This window comes from Mus musculus, chromosome 2 (assembly GCF_000001635.26).
Source record: "Mus musculus strain C57BL/6J chromosome 2, GRCm38.p6 C57BL/6J".
NCBI classification, from domain to species: Eukaryota; Metazoa; Chordata; class Mammalia; order Rodentia; family Muridae; genus Mus; species Mus musculus.
The window spans coordinates 14,387,885-14,410,098 of record NC_000068.7 but is presented as its reverse complement, the minus strand read 5'-3'; the positions used below and the strand labels follow the sequence as shown (position 1 = coordinate 14,410,098).

General features: G+C 39.2%; 1 protein-coding gene across 2 annotated transcripts in view; it reads right to left on the bottom strand.

The window, feature by feature from the left end:
* Slc39a12 (solute carrier family 39 (zinc transporter), member 12) overlaps positions 1–21,783 on the bottom strand; it is a 106,662-nt gene extending 84,879 nt beyond the window's left edge. Inside the window, exons 1-6 of one of the 2 annotated variants that reach the window (XM_006497481.2) lie at positions 21,601–21,783; positions 20,521–20,855; positions 13,746–14,027; positions 9,753–9,960; positions 4,984–5,156; positions 2,485–2,659 (exon numbers count right to left, since the gene is read on the bottom strand). In XM_006497481.2, coding sequence (XP_006497544.1) covers positions 2,485–2,659; positions 4,984–5,156; positions 9,753–9,960; positions 13,746–14,027; positions 20,521–20,826 — 1,144 coding nt within the window. In that variant the 5' untranslated portion in view covers positions 20,827–20,855; positions 21,601–21,783. The remainder of the gene's footprint in view (positions 1–2,484; positions 2,660–4,983; positions 5,157–9,752; positions 9,961–13,745; positions 14,028–20,520; positions 20,856–21,600) is intronic. The other variant, NM_001012305.2, reaches the window with a different exon arrangement.
* Positions 21,784–22,214: the final 431 nt, after the last annotated feature.

Here is a 22,214-nt window from a genome sequence, read left to right as displayed (position 1 = left end):
TGGGATGCTCATATACCTACACAGTTGTTATATTTCATTCTAATTTATTAAGCACACAAGAACTCCCATGTTATTAAAGCATCTTTGAGGGTTTTTATAGCCCATCCATTCCCAGCCGGACTTTATTCATGGATGGCATTGTTTTCACCTAAATGCATAAAGTTATTAGAATTTCAACATGGGCAATGGGTTTTTTTTTTTTTTAGTAGAACCTGTAGGAGACCATAATGTGTCAAAAACTATTAAGAAAAGTCAGATTCTGAAATTGTCTCACATTCCCTTTGTTCTGTGGGCAGCTACAAGTGATGCTGAAGGAAAATGAATGTTTCATGATTTTGCAGCTTCTTAAGATTCTGTGAATTAGATTTTTGCCTACTTTCTTGTGTGTGGAATAGCCCAGAAATGATAAAATCTCTGATGTGCTGTAAAATCCTCTGCTGATTTGCCATTAGCCCCAGGCTAAGGATCATGGTATCTTGACCTGTGTCTGTTGACTTAGCAACAGCTTCTGTCTCAATTATTTCCCATCATGACAGAACTTGCTGAAATTTGATCTGAACATTGTCATATGCTCCCTTCCTAGAAATGAGATTGAAAGTGGTGTTTTCTGTACATTATTAATAGGATATTTTAAAAGATTTCCCTAGAAGAATCTAGAGGTTTACAAAAAAGAGCATAACCCATTCTTTTATTTTCCATAAATATTGAGTTTAATTAGCTTTTCTGTAAGGGGCTTGTTTGTACCAGGTACCGTACCAGAGGGTATGAGTGTGGACATACCCAAGGGTGCTCGGAGGTACCCTTCCATCCTCAGCATTGTGGGCATCACTGAGCACACATATCGAGTTTCTGAGCTCTTCACTTTCATGGAGTCTTTCTTCCCTCCCAGTAGCTATGCAGTTTTAAGTATTTAGACATAGCATGTTTCTGTTCACATCAAACCTTCAGATGAACTACTTACCACTCAAGGATCCATTGTAACTTAGAGAGGAATAGCTGGGTAATTCAACTTTTAAATGGTAGTCAATACAGTCTAACACAGACACTAAATACACTGCTCTCTATATATATTTATATATGTTCACAGATATATCATGTATATGGTTATCAGTTTAATGGCAATTCTTTCAGGCTGTATATTTTTACTATGTCATGACTATCTTTAGGCCACCATTTTCAGGAGACAGGAGTCATAAGTATAGTGTTTCAGTGGGTTAGACACCTTCTTTCACTCTTTCTCTAATCTGAAATGCATAGGTTCCCTATAAAGTCAATGAGAAAGCTTTCTGCCACAGGAACTCAGTGGGATGCAAGAGGATAATGAGTGGTACCTTCACTTTCAGGACCCACCAGTCATTCCCCGAAGACTGTCATCTCCCTGGACTGGGCACCGCCAACACAAACCAGCCCATGTACTTTTATTTTCCCCAATATGTCCTCAGCTTTCACATGTTCTGGGTTGTGTGGATTACTGAAAACATAGTACACCCACTTCACAGTGAGTTGAAAAGAGCCAGGCCCCAAAACTGGAAGAACAAATTCCTCGGAACCGGACTGCCTGACACTGAAGAACATGTTTTCTTTTTCACCTGCTACTTCTTCCCGTCTCTGTCTGTCAATATCTTTGTCTCTGTCTCTGTCTGTCTCTGTCTCTCTCTATTTGTGTGTGTGTGTGTGTGTGTGTTTGTGTGTGTGTCCATGCATCCATATGCACACACATGCATTCATGAATATGAAGACTGGGCTCAGTACAGGGTGCCTTCCTCATTTGCTGTATATTTTATTTGTTTTGATTCCGTTTTCAAATAGGGTCTCTCACTGAACCTAGAATTTATCAATCTGCCTGTATTCCAAACACCTGGGATCCTCCTGTCTCTGCTTCCCAGAACTGAGATTACAGCTGCATGCCACTACCCTCAGCTTTTGTGCCTGAGTCCTAAGAACCCAGTTCATGTCCCCATGCTTGCCTAGTCTGTGCTTTACTGACTGATCCAGACTCCTTAATCGTAGAATTTTAAGTTGCTTCATGAAGGACAGAATCAGTTTATATAAAGTATATTAAAAATATTAGATATTCTCTGAAAATCATCTCGCATGTTGGTACATATCCACTATCGCAATATTTGGGAGAACAGAAGAGGAAGATCACAAGGTCAAGACCCACTTGTGATACAAAGTCAAACTTCATCTGAAAGGTAACAGCAAAACTTCACTGAAAAGCATCAGAGACTCTTGACTTGGCTTGACTTCCAATGCCATCATGTTAACAAGTGTGTAACTTTTAACCCATGGCTTAACACATTCATACCTGTGTTCCTTCATCTCTAAAATGGGAATGGCAGTGATCATCCCTCCTCTTTATGGAGGATGAAATAGGTTGGTAAATGGATAATGCTTAGGATAGTGCCTGCTACACAGTGGGTACGTCCAATTTCCTGCTATTACGACATGCATTGTGCACATGGGTGAGGAACCCAGACTTACTCTCCAGAGTGGTGGGTGGGGGCTTTGCTTGCTGGTCCTTGGGCATCTGACAAGAGCAGCTGAGAAGTTGCTGGATGATCCCTGGACTTAGCTGCTTAAAGTCCTCCTTAGAAATGGACAGACTGCTATGATTCTGTAGAAATATCTCCACCAACTGCCTAGCAGAGAAGCAAGCCTGTACAAAGAAAACACAGAGTTACAAAGCTCAGCCTTGAATCATCTACAAGAACCACTCAAGGAGGCAGAGCTCCACAGGACATCCTTAGCCCGTTGCTATCTCTCTCGCAAGATCTCCATGGTATTCCTGGGATGTATCTTTTCTTTCTGGCAGAGACTAATTTACAACATTGCATGGTGTTCTAACCAGTGACCCCCTCAGGAGTTTCCATGTCTTTGTTTTCTCCCAGTTTTCAATTGGGGAAACTTTGTATGTACAAAGCCAACTTTATATGCTAAAAAGGAACCTCGTGGTAATGAAATTGGTGGCTTTGGTACTATCTCACTTAACAGGGCTGAGTCAGAAACATGTTTTTCAAAAGAAATGAAAGGTTAGATTTGAAGGGAATTAGCTACGTCAGCTAGGCTGTATAAATATTAAATAGTAGAGTGGCCTGTCTCTGTTAACATTCTATAAAAAATAACAGCAAAAATGATTGTTATTTCTGACTGACTTTATTTTTATCCTGTTTACCTATAGTTTTGTTCTTTCGTATTGTATAGGTATACTTAGACAAAACTCCTAAAATAAATGCAACATGCCTCTAAAATCAGCCCAAGGTTGTTTTTGCATTTTAAAAGTAAAAAGTAGGCTTATATACATCAAAAATTGCAACTTAAAAAAGTCTTGAGTAAAGGTCCATACCACCAAGCCTGAAGGTCTCAGTTCAATTGGTGAGACCCATGTGATCATGTGATAGAAGGAAAGAACTGAATCCTTCATGTTGTCCTCTAACCTCAAAGAAGGTAGGTGTGTGTGTGTGTGTGTGTGTGTGTGTGTGTGTGTGTGTGTGTGTAAAATGTTCCACAATAGTGTTTCTTATTAAAATATATATGTGCTTACTTACTCAAGCAACATTTCCTAAATAATAATATAATAAAGAACAAAGAATAAAGAATATGTTTTTAACCAAGCTATATGCACATTCTGTGTCTACAAATTTAAGCAATTACTACCTCTATGCCTTATCACTAGGATGAAATAATACAAAGGTAGTCTTACATAATAGTTTTCATATGAATGTGGTAATATAATTACATTCCCAATGCATAATAAATAGTCAATAAGTGTAAGCCATTACCAGGGGACATTAACTTCTGAACATTTTAATGAACTATGCAGAAAAATATTCTACCATAGAAGTCTGAGCAATGCTAGGATTCTTGAGATTAAAGAAATTTGTTTTTTAATGGATTTCTCAAGATTCTCATGTGACACAGTGAAATATCTGTCTTAAGAATGGCTTTGCCCATGAGCTGACCATGCAAGGTCAGTACAAAGAGCAGCAAAACCTTTGATCCCAGCTGCTGGAGGGATAGAGGCAGGAGCCCTACAAGTGCAAGGCCTTTCTGGATAGATAAAGAATTCAGACAAGACTGGGGAAATTAGTGAGACTCTGTCTCAATATAAAAATTGGGGGTTGGGAAGATAGCCCAACATGTTAAATAATTGCCATGTAAGTGTGAGAGTCAGAGTTTGGATTCCTGGAACCCACACAAAATCTGGGCAGGTCTGGAAACCCACATGTACCCTTGGTATACTGCAAGTACAGAGAAGGGACTGCCAAATCAAGCCCCCTTGCTACACTAGCAGAATTGGTGAGCTCTGAATTCAAGTGAGAGAGCTTAACTCAATATATAAGGCAACAATCAGGAAGACTCTACTACTACCCCTTCTGATCTGTACATACATTGTACACAGGTGCATACACAAACATTCATGTATACACATGTCAAGAAAAAAATTTTTAAAGAGCTAAGGGTGTAGTTCAATGACATTATACTTATGTAGCCTAGGTTTCATCCCCAGAGCCATTTAAAAGAACCAGTCTATTAAACAAATATGCTTCTGTTACTCAGCACACAAAGGAATCTCTTCCTAATCTTCATTAGATCTAAAGGATCTGCTTACCACTGTTGTTACACATGTGATTATTAAATCCTCTTCTGATCTGCATGGTTCTTACAGCCAAGGTCTATCTTTGACCAATGTGGCATTCCTCATGCCAAGATAGCACTAGCCCGTATTAAATGCTTAGTGTATCTTTTCTAAATTACTTACTCATCCATCTATGTAGTATGGACCTAAGAGAAACCCTAAATATTTTTGCCCTATTTCTATGCCTGTAGAAATCCACTTACAGAAAAAGAAAACCATAATCATACCACAGAGATAGAATACTTTGAGAAAAATGCACATTACCTTCATAAGGCTTTTTAAAAAATTTTGATAGAACTTGCTTCAGCAATTGAGAATGATAACATAAAATAAAATGGAAATACCTGATCCCAGGAAGGAGAATGATCATCAGACTCTTTGTCCATTGCTGTAGATGTCTTGGGGTCTCTCAAACTGTGTTCCTCTGTGTTTTGTTTCCTTTGGTATTGATGGAGGTATTTATCCTCTTTAGCACAGGTCCTTCTGGTCGTGAGCATGTTCAGAAGTTGCTCTATTTCTAAAAATTTCATATAAAATCTGGTGTCACATAGAATAAACAGGTCACATTGAGAGTAGTCGCAACTTCCATGGTCACAGCATAAAGTGTTTACAGGATAAACTGGTTCTACTGAAAAAGTTTGAATTGGAACAACAAAAGGATGTTTGTTCTTCCCATGGGTACTATTTCCCTCAAAAGACCTTGGCCAAACTTAGGTGATTAGTCTTTTAAGAATAATCCTACAATGTTATACCCAGGACATAATAAAAGTGAGCACCCAGTGGACATATATTTCACTGATGAAGGAGAAAGGAAATAGCTCAAGGGTAAAGGCATTTGCTACCAGACTTTATGATTCACTTTGATTCCTGGTTCCCAAGTGGTGGAAGCAGAGAACAAACTCTAAGCAAATTTCCTCTGATCTTTACTTGTGAACTGTGGCCTGATCTTCAGGAAATTTACTCTCTTACATTATCAAGAGATTTTATAGTTCTTTAATGTATACAAATCAATCAAAATGCTTTCCTTTTAGATGTATATGCAAAAAAAGAGAAAATAGGTGAAAGTAAGCAGATTAGAGAGGTGCGCTAGATCTTATTTTTAATTCTGCTGTTGATGGTACGAATATATTGTACTCTTCATTCATCTCTTTGCTATTAAAACCATTAATACAGAGAACAATTAAATAATATGGCCATTTTAATATGGCATTACTTTTAAGTTAAATATAATTTTCCTAAACAGTATAAACAGTATTATTAAAATTACCAAATAATTTTATTGTAAATGGCCAATTTTAAACAACAATAAAAATATTACCAGCTTTCTATATAATTTAGAAAATGTGACCTATGTTCAGGACAAACAGCAATGAATGGCTACATCTCAGAATATTCCTAGACATAGAATTTCATACCCAAAGTCCCCAAGGGAGCTAGCAATAGTATGTTTAAGGAACTAAACAAAACCATATTTTAAAAACTAAAGTGAAGCATAGCAATAAATTAGATAAAACCAATTTTCAGTAAGAAGATAAAAGTTATATAAAATTTCCAGCAGATATTCTGTAGTGTTGAGAGAAACTGAAAAATAATTATAAAAAGTACACAATAATTCCAAAAATTCCTGTAGAATAAAAAAGGTGAAGAACTGGAATGAATTTCAGAAACCTAGAAAACAACAGTTATTATCAACAGATATGTATTGGCAGCCACAGACAAACAGGACAAAGGCTAATGAAAAAAAAACTGATGAAAACAATGGTAAAGAAAGCAGGTGTGTTATAAGATCTTTATTAGATGCTCAGGAAGCTTATCAAACACAAAGAGGTTAAAAAGGAAACATCTGTGCCCGCACACATTATATCAAATGTTTAAAATCTAAGATAAAGTTTTTAAAGAAACAAGATAACGTGATTCAAATATATAAAACAGGTGATGGCTGACTTCCCACCCAAACAATAAAGGCCAAATTTAATAAATAGATAAAAAGTAACAAGGATGATGTATTCATAGGATGGAAAAAAACAGTTGTTAATGGTTTTATACACAACAAAACAACCCCTCAAAATAAATTGGGAAAAAAAATCCAAGTAAATAAAGAATGAGAAATTTCTTTGGCAGTGGACATATAGTACAAGATATATAGAATTACATTTTTCTTTTATAAAAAAAATTGTGTTTAGTTTTGTTTATATACATGTATGTGTATATGAGTATGAGTGTATGTATGTGTATGTGTGTGCAGTTGCATATAGAGGCCAGAAGAGGGCAGTGAGTTGTCTGGAGCTGAAGTTTCAAGCAAGTTGCAAGTCTTCTGACATGGATGCTGAGAACAGAATTCCAGACTTATGAAAGAACAGCAAGTCCTAATTACAACACTGAGCATCTTTCCAGTCCTGGAATAAAATTCTTTAGGCTGAAATGACCTGAACTTTCTTTGGGGTAAAATTTCAGTTTGTTCAAGTTTACTATAAGTGAAGAGCTTCAGAAATTGTGGGTTAACATAAGAGACTCTATAAATATATTTGTAAATATAAATAAATTTAATGATAAATATTACAGCTTTTTTTTCAAACTCAGAATGACAGGAAGACAAGCCACCTACCATATTCTTGAATATTATATTGCAATTATTAAACAAAGCAGGCAGATGAGAGGGCAAAGAATACTGCAGGAATTGGAAGGAGACTATACTGTTTGGATATGATACAAATGTGTGTGTGTGTGTGTGTGTGTGTGTGTGTGTGTGTGTGTGTGTATTTGTGAAACTCTTTAGGAAACCAATGCAAAAACAGCAGTTTTCATGATGCAAATTATAAACTTAATCTATAAAAGTCATATATACATACACTCTACAGAAACACATATATAGGCATGTGAAGTTGAGATATATTATTGGATACAATGTATAATGTGTTACAAATGGCATTCCTACCCAAGCACTGTGGGTGATCTACAAGGGCCCTTGGTCTACTGTCATCATGTGATGATGTGCCTTCCTCTACTCTAAAATGTACCATGAATCTCTTATATACTGTGTGTTTCTTTTCTGAATTCTTCCAATGGATATAGATCAAAAGGACTAGAGAGAAGGCCAGAATAGAAAATTAGATCATCCTTTTATATAAGCTTCATACAATCACTGTAGACAATTACCAGAAGATTATGAACCTCGTACAAAAGATAAGCAAATATTATCAGTTCTCTGATGGGAGCATCAGATGGTACTCTTCAATAAATAACTGAAAATGAATCAAATTTCCACACACATCCACCAACATACAGGAAGTGGATAGTGTGAGTGTTCATGTTAATTCTGAATGCAACCAGCAATCCATGGGCAAGCACCCCTTTACTCTCCCAACAAAATAATTCATAATAAAATAGACAAGATGGGGGTAGATGCATATGCCACTTACAAGGAAATGAGAAACTGAGCAACATTTTACATTTTGCAGATTTTAAATGTAATTTGTCTATGTGTGTGCATGTGTATATGCATGAGAATAGGCGCACATGTGCATGACCTGCATGTGGAACTCTACATTGTCAGCACTTCACCTTGCTTGAGACAGAGGCTCTTGATCCCACTATGTATTTCAGGCTACCTAGACCATGAGCTTCTGATGGAGTCTTCTCTCTCTGCCTGTTTTGCCATAGGAACACTGGCAACACTGATCTCTACCATGTCTGGTCTGGCTTTATTTAAATGTAAGAAGCTCAACTTAGCTTCTCATGTTTTCACAGCAAGCACTTTAACTGTCTTCCTAGTTCATTTTGTGGATCTTATCTGGACCCTGATTCATTAAAATATATATATATATGTAATTTTAAAACTCAGGAAAATGTGGTCCAGCATTCTACAGTGCTGAGAAGTGATTACTTTGGGCCTGGTATTGGTAATGAGATTAAAAAGAAAATCTGCCTTCAGACACTTAGGTTCAGATATTGAAACTTTCAATTCATTTCTGATACTTAGCTTTCAAGCCATTTTCCTTATTAAATGCAAAGAACATACAAAATCAATATTCAGATTTCCTTCTTGGCAGCACATTTCATCTTGGAGCCTCCAAATAATTTTATCAGAAATGAAATATGTAGTGCTGAATTAGTTAAACCACTTTGCCTCGAGGCAAAGCACACATGCTGCACCCACCCAAGAGCTCTCCAGATTCATGAAAGAAAGAAATACACACACACACACACACACACACACACACACACACACACACACACACACACCAATTTTGGTATGCCTTAAGTAGCTCAATGGTTGGGTACTTCTTAACTTCCTCATGGTGAGCAAGCACTTCCCTCCAGTATTCCTGAGTTAACATCTTCTAAAATCTGTATTTCATCTCTGCTACCCCAGACCCAATCAGGAAAGTGGCCCCTAGGGCTACTTTCCTGGATTCTTACACGCCATTGGACCTTGAAGCTTCATCTCTGCTTTCCCATCATGGTGATTTTCTTCTTCTTTCCCTGTCACTTAATCCCTTGCCTGATAAATCTAAAAGTCCTACCCCATCTCCCTGCCCAGGCATTGGCTGCACAGCAATTGCTTATTATCAATCGAAGCCACCTGAGGGCAGGGGCCCTCAGATCTGGAAGCTAGGCTTTGGGAGCAGAATTCAGGTGAAGCATGAGAACCCGTTCCCAACAGAAGTAGATGAATACATGCAAGTTACCTCTGCTGAGAGAGAAATGGCTTACATTTATAATTACATGCAAGCTGCTACAGACCCTCTTAGGCCATTTTGAATAACATTGTTATCATTCCATAGTGATCTGCCATCTCAGGTCCAATGTTATGTGCAAAATAGGGAGGAGTTTAGTTAGTTCTCAAAGACAGGTTTTTAAATCTGTCCGTTTGATTCCATATCCATAATTTGGATCCCTACAAACATGGGCCAAGTTCATGTGTATGATTCATCAACTGATAAACTTCTGCCCTAAAAGGACATCTGTGCTCTCTTATTGCATGCCAAGATAAGACAATGCTTAAAACAGACCTAGATAAATTCCATCAACAAAATACTCAAGCCTTTATTTTCTGGCACAATCAATCAGACAGATGTGACTTGGGAATGAAATTTGTGAAAAACAATCTTACCAGATAGGTGGAGGGTATTGGTACTATTCAGGAAACTGAAAATATACTCTGTAAAATCATCTGGAGAAGGCAAGGCTTTTCTTCCCAGACAAACTCCTTGGAGTGACAGAGCGATGATGGTTGCTGCCAGCTGAGGAAGTGTCTTTTCATCAGCACCATTGCTGCCCTGAATGCCAGATTCCCTCTGCAGAATCTTAGTTTCCATACACTACAACAACAAGGAGGACATGTTAACTTCTGGAGTTCCATTGAGGAATGGCATATCTAAAAGAAGATTGATTTGTAGGCATGATGCCATCACTCTACTACCTACGGGGAAACTGGATTTGGGAAACACTGGACGTTTTCATATCTAATCCCACCCTCCTACATCTCAGGTATCTACCCTTCCTTATGATTGTCTTAAAGATATACTTTCTGAAGTGCATGCCCACTCATAGCTTGCATCCTTTCCCTTGATGAATTTTCTTCCAGATTCAAGGATTCTTGTAGGCTAGATGCATCCTAGCACTGATGCACACACTAGGACCTGCAATGATTAATCTTAATTGTCAACTTAATGAAGTTTACCATCACCTGGGAGAAGGGTTTCTAAGCATGTCCATGGGAGAGTATCTCGATAAGGTCACCTGAGGTGGAAAGTGCCATCCAATGTAGGTGGTGTCACTTCCTAGGACTGGGATTCTAGGCTGTATAAAAAGGACAACACAGGCTGATACAAGTATTCACTGCTGTCTTCCTATTGGATGTGGAACTGAGTGACTAAGTGTTTCATGCCCCTACTGCCTTGATGTCACTGTCTTGATGGGCTGTACTTTAACTATGAGCCAAAAATAAATTTATGCTTCCTTAAATCTATCTCATCAAAGTATCTTGTCATAGTAATAGCAAAGTAACTGAGACACAACCTTTACTTCTACATCTCCCTTGAGCCCAAGTTCACATTCACTACAGTGAGTAGTCCACTCTAACACAGCATCTGCATTCTTTGAATTCCTATGGAACATAGGACAAGTGGCATTCTTGTGTGTGTATTCAATTTTCCTGATTAAGTTATACTTATCTGACAAGGCAGAATTTTACCATAAATACTGTTATTGATCTCTTTTACTTATTAAAATAAAATACCCACTATGTGCCATGTCCTATGGCACAAATGAACTGGAGTGAGTTGCTCATCCAAAGAGGACACAAACATGGGCTATTATGTCAACATTCACTTCTTGTGACTTTGAAGAATGAATAGAAGCCTAATGAGTTAATCTCTCTGAGGTCTAATAGTGAGTTTGACAGGCGGCTACTCATAGCTGTAGTGGAAATCTGGAGGTGGAAATTAGGAACTCATGCAAGCTGAGCAAGTGTTCTACTCTGGGCTTCACTCCCAGCAATGTGACCAAATTATTGATACTTGAAAGTACTATGAGAGAAAGGAACAAGTTGAGACATAGCAGCATGACCCTCACGGCGATGTAAATTTTTCATAGGCTATAAAAACGAATGTTATAGTCACAAGGTTCTGTTAAGGGTAGAATCTCCAGCCATTTTTTTTTTTGACCCAAGAAGACCTTACAGTACAATCAATACTTATCTTCCAGAAGAGACTGGGCTAGGATGAGGTAGAAAGCAACAGAAAAACCCGCAAAGGCTTCAGCACTTGGGGATATTGATTGAAGACAATGAAATGCAGTTACTTATGGAAGTGATAGTGAAGGAATGGGGTGAAGTGTGTCTGGATGAGAACACTAACATGTAAAACCACTTCTCCTAGAAGTTGGTTGAGGAGCATCTAAAATGGCTCCTAGGGTTGTGGCCTGTGGATGTCAAGTCCTGTGCATTTTAAAATCTAGGACTGCAAGGGATAGGCTGGTATGTAACTCCTATGCTGTCTAGAACAAAGCATCAGTCTGCAGAGAGATGTCACCAGCCTTCTGCAAAGGCTGGACTGACTGACTACCTAAGTCATTGTGGTTAAATAGACTACAGGAACCATCCAGAAGTCATATACATACATTGGTATCTTTAGGAGATCACTGTGCTAAAGCAAAGAAAGGTGCATGACAGTAGTTTACTCTTGTTAACCCGATGGGGAAAAAAAGTAGTTTTCTGTGTCCTGTTATTTTATTCTCTATAGATGTTTGATCTTACAAATACCACAAAGACTGACCACTGACTATGTGGGCAGCATAAGTAGAAACCCACTCATACCCACCATTTTGCTTTAAGTACTGGATTTTCATTTCTATTTAATCTGCATCAAAAGGCAGTAAGGGGACAGGATGTCTAAAATCCTAGTAGATAATTCGAGCCAATTTAACATCATAGAGAAATCACAATGAAGATGTTACAGTTAGGAACACTTAAGGAGGTGTTCAAGCTAAAAATTGAATTCCATCAAGGAACCTTTTTCTAACATTGGAACAGGATCAATTAGGCCAAAGATTAATATTCACAAGATTGGAGGTGCCATAAGATCTTTGCAAGGTTCTTAGTAAATATGTTTTTCCTTGTATACCAAGTTAAAAGAGAAATTAAGTACATTTGTAATATATAGAAAGGGTGTTTGTTGGTTGTTGAGACAGAACAGGCTAACAGAGACTTTTCCTCCTAACTTTCCTATTTTCTTCTGTATAAAAAATTTGATGCTCAATTTGACAAATTACATTCAGATTCTACACAATCTTGCATGTTGGTCTGTCTGTCATTTGCCGACTCTTTGCCCACCTGCAACCAGAGACCCATTCCACACAGACAAAGGGACCCAGAGGGTCTGCGGCAAAGCTTGTTTTTTACAAATCAATGAATAATTCAAAAGATAATAAAGATTCACAACCATTGTTTCATAAATAATGTTCATACCCCCTTCAAATTGTGGTATGGGTCCTCAAAGAACTCTTCTGGGACTATGACTCAAGATTTATGAAGCAGAGGGTGTAGCTCAGTGGCAGAGTTCTTGCCTAGTAAGCATAAAGCCCTGGGTTCAATCCCCAGTATCAATGATGACGACGATGATGATAATGACGACGACGACAACGATGATGGTGTGTGTGTGTGTTGTGTGTGTGTGTGTGTGTGTGTGTGCGTGTGTGTGTGTGTGGTATAGGCATATGTGTGTAAATGTGTAAGTGTCCTGAGTGTGACCATGTAGAAGCCAGAAGTCAATGTTAATAATTATCCTCTACCTTTATTTTTTGAGACACTGTCTGTCAATAAACCTGAAGGTTGCCATTTTGGCTAGACTGACTGACCACAATTCCCAAATAACTGCCTTTTCCCCTCCAACCTGGTGATTGCAGGAGTAATTGTAACCCCTGGTTTTTACATAGGTACTAGAGACCCAAATGCAGGTGTCTGTGCTCATGCTTCCAGCATGTCACCTGCTGAGGCATATCCTCAACTCCATATAATGAGAATAATAATAATAATAATAATAACAAAAACATTGCATTCAGATACCTTTGTTTGCTGAAACTTCCCATTGTGCATCAGAAAGTATGCTTGAAAGGCAAGCATTTCTAGAATAGTAATGAAAGCAGGTACCCATGACCTGAGAGTTGGGGCTAGGGGTAGATGAGAAGGAGCCCGGACACACAAGGCTAAGCAGTAATCCTTTTACAAGTGATTTCATCAGTGAAATCACTAATGATAAATCATCTCTTAAACTGTTTCTGCCTTCTTCTTTGACCAGAAGCCATGACAAATGGACACATGGCTTTTGACCACTGTAGTTCATCTCTTGGATGTGGATCAAAAGCTTTGAGTCATTGTTATTCAGGAGATGAGAGCTGTCCTGTCACCTGGCCTGCCTACCCACCCAGCTTCTGACTAAAAGTCATCTACCATTAATCATTCCATTTCCACTTGAACTTTTGGATTATGTCACTATCCTAGAGTTAAACCAGAAGTACATATCTCTCTTAGAAGTTCATCCATGTCCTAGGAGTAAGTGGCAAAACTATGAACAAGCCTACAGCTCAGCTGTTCCTCACTTCTTACCTGGCTACTGGAAGTGCCAAAGTACTTCCTGGTGAAAGCCAAGATGTCATCAGTCTCCTTCTCTGAAAGGAAATAGGAGTCTTCATCCTGCCTAAGGCCGAGTAGGCTGTGCAGGTAAAACTCATATTCTCTGTTGCTCATGTTGAGCTTGGAAGAACAGATCTCTTCCTGATGAATTATGTAGTAGAGGAGAAGAAGAGAAACTCTCTGGACTACCTCCTCTCTTAGCTCATCCTCCAAATTTCCCCCAGCTGTGAGTAACAGTGCATCTGCTTCCAAACACTATAGGGGAAGATAAGAAGGAAAGAAGACAAAGTTAAGCTTTATACAAGACTGAATTATTCCACACAAGGTATCAAATTCTTATGCCTTGTAAGTACAGGGTATAGCAGTTAGTTCCTGCAGCTACAACCATGAGAGAGTGAGTCATGGTGAGACTTTTGTCTGATCACCATCTCCTCCTGGGGACGCTTTCTGTAAAAGGGGCTTTGTCCTTCGTATAAACCCAGCCAATTCCTTGGCTTTTGAAATGATGTCCCATTCCACATTGCATCTTCCACCTGTCTCTATTCTTTCTCTTCTGACTCATATTATCCTTTCTCTCTAAACTTCTGATCTTGTGGTTTTGTTTCTTTGAAGTCCCATAAAGATCTTTCCACAGTCTTGCAGGCCTCCTTTTTGCTCTCATTTTTTCAGGTCTTAAATGTCACTCTTAGCCAGATGTGATAGTGCACAACTTTAATCCCAGCACTCAGAAGGCAGAGGCAGGAAGATTTCTGTTGAGTTTGAAGCCACCCCTATCTACAAAGCAACTTCCAGGACAGCCAGGATGGTTACACAGAGCAACCCTGTCACAAACAAACAAACAAACAAACAAATGTTACTCTTTACATAGGCCTTCCCCAAGGCTCTCAATCTATATTGTACCTCACAATGTTGTTCTATAAAAATAGCATGCAAAATACACATGACTTTCAATTTTTCTTGATGGCCACATTTTAAAAGTGAAAATAAACAGGTGATATGTATTTTAGTACTTTACAAATTTTTTACATATTTAAGATAAAATTATTTAAGCATGTAATTGAAAAGTCTAAGAATGACTAATGAGATAATTTATGCTCTTTTTGTAGGTCAAGTCTTTGAAATCTAGTGTACATTTGTCAGGATATTTATGTCACACAAGTCACACATATCAATATTCTTGGTATTTATTATTTATTCAATAAATATTTATTCAACAGTCACTTGTAGCTATAGCTACTGTGTTGGACAGACATCTCTAGCATTGCATTTTTTTCAGAGCACTACATTATAAAATTTCTGTTGACCTGATCATTGTATTTTGTCTGCCACCAAGAACAAGAGTTTATCTGGTCAGGTTTCCAGGACAGGTCTAACCATCAGCATGTGGCACAGAACCAAGTACTGAGCATCTTGTAAAGATGCAGTGACACTGCCCCTCCCCAGGCCTCTGCTATTCTTGCCTAGGAGAACTGCCAAATGATTACATCAAAGGGAATCAGAACATACCATACCTAAAATATATCTCTTTTACATGTAGACAATTTTGGCTTAAAGGCAACTGGGAAACAGTAAATATGGAAGCAGTCTCTGCACTCTCTCTTTCTTCCTAAAGGCAAAGATTAAATTTCCATTGAGAAATGTGTCCTTTATGTACCAAGAACAGAACATTCTTATTCCAGGGAACTGATATAATTCTGTAAATTCACATAGACTTTACCAAATCAACCTCCACCATCTATGATTTAGGGTCTTTTGTATATTTTCCTAGTGAGTTCTCACAATTTACTACCCTGAAGCCATCTTTCCTCTTGTCACATCTCTACAACCCATTGTTGTTGCTGTTGCTGTTGTTGCTGCTGCTGCTGCTGTTGTTGTTGTTAAAGTGGTATACATTCCCTACTCCTTAGGGGGCATTTTTGTCATTTTAGATAGCTGTCTTCACCACATAAAATATCAATACAAATAAAACTTACAGACTTTTATCCTATTAACCTGACTTATTTTTCTGTTAACATCACTGATATAGTCTCAGAACCCTTCAAGGTTGAATGAAAAGATTTTTTTTACCCTACACTCTGATGCATTGTTTCACAAGTCACAGAGAAATGTGGATTCTCTGATTTGAGATGGTCACATGACATAAGACCTTCAATATAACATCATTGGACAGTGAAAAAATGACAGGGATTCTGGCTAAAAATTTTTTTCAAAAAAAAAAAAAAACACTTATTCATGGAAAGTTAAGAAGTTCTCTCAGTATCTAGAAGCAGCTCTGCTGCCAAGCTACAACCTCAGGCTGAAGCATTGGGTGATGTCTGTCTCAAGTTTCAGGGAGGTTCACCCCACTGTGGAGATAATTACCGAGGGTCTTTTAATATGTTATCTTGGAGGTTCTAATAACATGACTGCTATGTGACATGCTGGGTAATAGCTGGTGCACACAGTACACATTAGTAAGAAACTGCAGATATCCATCATCAAAGCAAAGCATGAAGGTGTTCTTCCTGAAGCCACATACACTGTAGACCTCGTGCTTTTCAAATCAATTTCTGGGCACATACAGAGGTCACACAAACTCCACTCTGAAGCCACAACAAACCTTTTGCTTTCTGTAAGTAGGCCCCATCCTACAGAGAGTGTATGAATTGGGAACTGATGATGGAGCTGAAACCAAGACACAAGCAGTAACTGGGTTGACACTACCATGATAAGGCCATCCTATGTAGTAAATAACCTTGTGAAGCTCACACTACACATAATGCTACTTATGATTTACGGACAGTGCTCTGCACAACAATCACACACTCAGGTGCTCTTCAAAATGTAATCTAGCTAATGCTAGAAAATATAATTTTGGGTGGCTTCCAACTCACAGACAGAGACAGGTATATTTGTCTCTGCCTTGCACGTAGTAATTTTTTGATGGTGGAAATTCCATTCTGCTATTTTTAATGGAAAAAAATTCTCAATCTCTTTAATAATCCTCTAAAAATAGCCACATGATGTAAGGCATTTGGAATACCAATCACTCCATTATTTAATATTTAATAAGTTAGCAGATAAATTTGTATTCAACATGCAAGGATATTGAACTGAATCAAATATGAAAAATGTTGGTCCATAGTATAACTTATAATGAAATCTAAAAGATGCTAAGTTACTTGATTAAAGACCCATAGCTAGTAGTGGTTAGCTATGTAAACATTAAATTCTTCAACAAATCATTTTCTGTCCTTCCTATTTGGTAGGAAGATGTACTGGATGGTCCTGGTGCTGTTTGTATGTTGATGCTAATTCTGCTTTTCTGGGAGGGTCTTCAGACAAGGATTGAGTCATACTCAGGTGACTTCTCGTGAACCAATTCCCTAATGAATAAAGGAGTCAATCACTGGGCAATTAGGCAGGACTTCCGGGTTGAAGAGAGGAAGAGAGGGGACAGGAGAGAATTAGGTCTTTTTGGACAGGGATGGATAGCATCTCTGGTTTCAATGGTGAATCTGTCAGGATTCACCAGAGGAGGATTTGGGTTGAATAAGGCTTACAAGATTAGGATTTTAGCTGTTGTGCCCAATGAATGAGTTACCATTGTTTCTGAACTAAGTTTGTGTTGTGTTTTCCTTCACGTGGAGGCTTGTCCAGGTTCAAGAGAGAAAGGTAGGGCAGCAAAGCATGGACTTGCATGAGGTACACCACAAAGGCTGTGTGGGATTTGAAGCATGGGAATGGTGTGGTAGTGACCCACCAGTGGGAACCTAGTAAGTTGGGTGGAGAGACTGTGGAGTTCTGAGTCAGAGTCTCCATGAGATAAAAAAAAAACGATCAGCAATTGCCTGCCATTGCATAGCCAGACAGGCCACCAGGGCAGAGGCACAAGCTTGGGAATGTGCAGGTTCTCATTTGTAATATTTCCTGCAACCGGAAGATAGGTGAGCTGAAAAAGGAAAGAGGATTGGTAAGGGTCTAATGTCAGTAATGAAAATAAGATGGTGGAGAAGGATGATTGAGCATTTCAGGGGAACTTTGTTGCCCTGATTAAAATGTTGCCAGAGACACTGGGTCAAGGAAGCTTATGAGGCCACCGAGTCAATCACATGTTGTCGTGTCAGCAGACATAAAGGAGTGCACAAAGTCCCCTGTGCATACTCTATGGTGTCTCTATGGAATGGGCAGTGTAGAACCATTTGTAGTTAAAGTGACAGGTGTGGCAGAGCACAATCCTTGAGAAACAGAGGTGAACAGGAATGAGCCTGGTTTGTCTTTACTATAAAATAGCCTTTAAGCCTAAGATGGAGGCAGGCTGGCTCTTCACTTAATCATGACATGGGTCCATTAAAACTCTATCCAGGGGCTGGGAAAACAGGGCAACTGCCAGAGTTCTTTTCTATCGTGCATAAAGCCCTAAGTTCAATTACCAGAAATAAAAAACAGAAAACATTCCACTTATTCTTACAAAGACAGGGGGGGGGGGAATCAGGACCAAACTGTTCATTTTTAAAAACTACAACTTGAATGGCTTTATTTTTAAATTCCCCATGTTCATACTGATTTTTCTAATTCCACTTTACCGTTTTTTCCTCATCAGAAATTAAATGACACTACCTCAGTCTTTCTTTCCCCAAATACTGAGAGATACAAACCCACCCCTTGCTCTCCTGGTTTCTCTCAGAATATCCAACATGAGCATGACCTGCCAAGAATATGTCTTAAATTAATGAAGAGACTCAACAACAAAGCCAAACCCTGAGGTTTAGTGTCAGAACCTGAATGCTGGTGCAACTGAATGACCTTTCCTCCGCTGGCTTTTCACAAAGGACAAGAAAATGTTTCTTAGGTGTCGTACAAAAGGAATATTCAGGAGAGTCAAACCCTCTCCTATCAGTTTCCCTTTTCTTCAGTTTCCCAGAGAAAGAGAATGAGCAGCCCTAAGATGCCGCACTCTTAGACTGAGCATTTCCAAGCCCTGGGACAGATATAATTCAAGAGGAAGCCAAACAGCCAAACCCTTATAATGTCACTAAAAATAAGATAAAATACCCCTTCCCTCCTCTTCAGCTCCAAACATGGAGAACAGTCTTGCCTGTTTATGTTCACCCAGTAAAACCAATATTTAAGCAGCCTTAATAAGGCACTTCATATCATTAAAGGAGACCATGGCCCTGAAGCAGATTCTCAGCGGAAATTAATAAGATCTGACTCCTGGTTATTTCCAGTGGGATGTCTGTTGTTACTATCTATATCTATTAATGTCATCACAGAAGAGCTGCTTATTATAACACATCTCCTCTGGGAACCATTGGGTGTTTTAATAATTATGGCATTATTTATCATTCACAGAGAGCAGAGAAAGCATCCTATCTGTGCAAGACCCTTTTTATTACAAGGACAAAACCAAAAAACATTTGGCCAGGAAATGCACACCCACACCCCATCCTCAGCCCAGATCTCTGTGGGACTGAGAAAGACAATCCAGATTGACTTTGGAAGCAGACATGCACTTCTGGTTTGCTTATACATGCTTTCAACTTATCTATATACCTACAAGTTTTTCCTTTAAAAATTCATTGACCGGGATGGGGTGACAAAGAGGGATTTTGTGGGCAGTTATTTTAAGACCCGGGTTCTCCTCCACAGTGAGACTTGATGGACCTCCTCCAGGGACTTCAAACATCCACAATGGAACCTGATGGACCTCCTCCTACAACAACCAAACCCTGGGATTAGTAGTCCCCCCAGTTTTATGCTGAAGCAATCTGGGGACGGTTACAAGGGAGGGGGTGGGTTTAAAGGGACAAGGAGATGAGTGGGATTGGGGTACATGATGAGAAATTCACAAAGAATCAATAAAGATAGAGGGGCAGAGAGAGGGAGGAGGAGGGGGAGAGGGAGGGAAAGGAGAGGGAGGGGAAGGAAGGGGAAGGAAGTGAGGGAGGGAGACAGAGACAGACACAGAGACAGAGACAGACAGAGACAGAGACAGAGACAGACAGAGACAGAGACAGAGACAGAGACAGAGACAGAAGGGAAACTAATCATGATCAACAGCAACACATCCATCCTAGGCAAATCAAGATTCAGCCTGGGAAAGAGGAAGCCTTTATGCAGTAACTTCGTGTGAGCTGCACAACTGATTCTGGTGAGAAGACAGGATAGGGTTTGCTTGTTAGGTCGGGAGAAGGAAAGCTGTAGGGAAGGCTGTGGAATAGGTCTCGGGAAGCATGGCAACAGTTTCAACTCTAAATGCAGCACTTCTCTCCTGAAGCTCTGATTGCTCCCTGCTAGTGATTGTCAAGGCACTAACTCGGGACCACACAGACTTTAAAAAAACACTAACTGACACCTAGGAGTGCATGCTCAGGAACTGAATGTCAGGCAAATATCAGAATGCTGGGATTGTCTCACAGAAGATCAAAAGCCTCTGTCTAATATCATCCATGGTCATTGCAGGACAAAAATAAAAGGATCTCAGAAAAGCAGAAGGAAGGACGGGCCAAGCACTCATCAGCAAGCCAGTGTCCCTAAAGAAGCAGAGGGGCTCTAGAAAGCATAAACACTTTTTCCTAATTGAAAAACAAAATCCCTTGTGAATGGTTTGTTTTAAGGAAGATTCGGGACATTATTGTGCCAGGCTGAACTTCTAGCTTGCATATGAACTTTGCATGTCATTTCGTTGTAATAAAGCCATCTCTATGTGATCCACTGTTCCCTTTGGAGCAATTCTTAGTACCCGACCCCACTTTATTTCACTAACCAGCTTGCAGTCTCCTTGTGTCCAATCTGTTCTCTGTGGACACCCAGTCCTCTCCAACAGAATTTTGATGAGGCTTTGTGGATGGTTGAGGGACCAGTGGTCACCAGCAGAGAGGACCCTCAGAACTTCTAGCAGGCCTTGGCTCCCAGCTCTGCTGTTATTCTGAGTGAGGGTTTTGCCGGTCTCAGTAGAGGAAACGAGGCTGAGGGAGTGGGACAGTAGGATCATCCACACTGAAAGATTGGTCCAGAAGCACATGTCCACTCTTGGGCTTGGGTTGTGTTGGGGGTGAATGGGAGGCTTCATGCAGGACAAATTTACAACCAGAGGGTTTCCTGTGGTAGAAAAGAGAAAATAAACACTTCAAGACTTTCAACATGTTTGAAATGACTCACTAATTGGGTGCCTGGGCCGATTTGCAGCAACAGGGGATCTGCATGCAGCTTATAACCCCAAAGACCAGGAAACTTCCCACCTCACAGTGGGCAGGAAACTATGCCTGCACTAATCAGTCAAATGGTTAAATGAGGGTGCACTTTCCATGTCTGCAGCCAGTGCCTGGCCCAGGACACAGAGTGAGCTGCAACACCTTAAAAAAAAAAATCTGTGCAGTCAGTGGAGAAAATTAAAGAGAAAATTTCTTTTAACACACTTCCAATATCACACTGAGTCAGAAGCCTTTGAAGAGGACAATGCCCTAGAGAAAAATAGTGATTTCAAGAAACACTAGTTAGTTTTTAGCGTAATAAAACCATCCACGAAGACACTGGAGAATGAACTATCTCTGAAAACCTCCAAGACCCCAAAAGGATAATAAATCTACTTACTCTGAAAGAATGGGAAATCACCTTAGAGTCTATCAGAATTTTTGGAGAAAACTAAGTCTTGAATTGATTGTTTAAGGAGTCAAAAATGTTAACAGCGTCTCTTGTAGTATCCAGAGACGATCCAGTAATGACCTCCAGGGTAGTAACAAGATCCTAAGATTATCTTTATAGCTTAAACAACAGTTTCAGACTCTTATGCTAGCATTTTAAAAAGAGACATAGTGACACAGACGTTTCTAAACCCATCACTTACCTCAAGAAGAGAAATAGTTGTTTATCTCTAGCTCCCTGGGCCTTTAAATTTCTGAGAGCATTTTGTGGTCCCACAGTTCTCCGTTTTAAAATTCCTTAACTGTGTGCTGAGAGCTGGAGAGGATTATTTCAGCCCAGAGACATTTCTAGTTGCTATGGAGAGAGCTGCTCAGACGGTAAGAATGAAGGTGGATGAAAGCGGACAGTTGCTGGCTCGCAGATTTGCAGGATAATCAAATAAATGTGGTTGAGGAATTATTCTTTTATATCAACATTTAGCACAGTATTTTAAAAATTATCTACAGTCATTTGCCTTCCAAGGGACAGAATCTAGATAAAAAATAAATAAAATTCTACCTTGCAAAGTGAAAGAGATCATTGTTTAACCTAGGCTTAAACCAAGAGTTGACAGAAAGATTGACCCTTTAAAACTGTTTCACAGCTTGCAAATATTTAAAAGATGCAAGGATTTTATAAATAATGGTTTAAACTAAAAGTACTTGATGAAAGAACGCACTTCTAACCTGAGAAGTAAGTAGATACAAATGGGGGACCTGTGCCAATCACCCATTGTGTGTGGAAACTGGGTACAACCCATGAGATAACCAGGGTTCA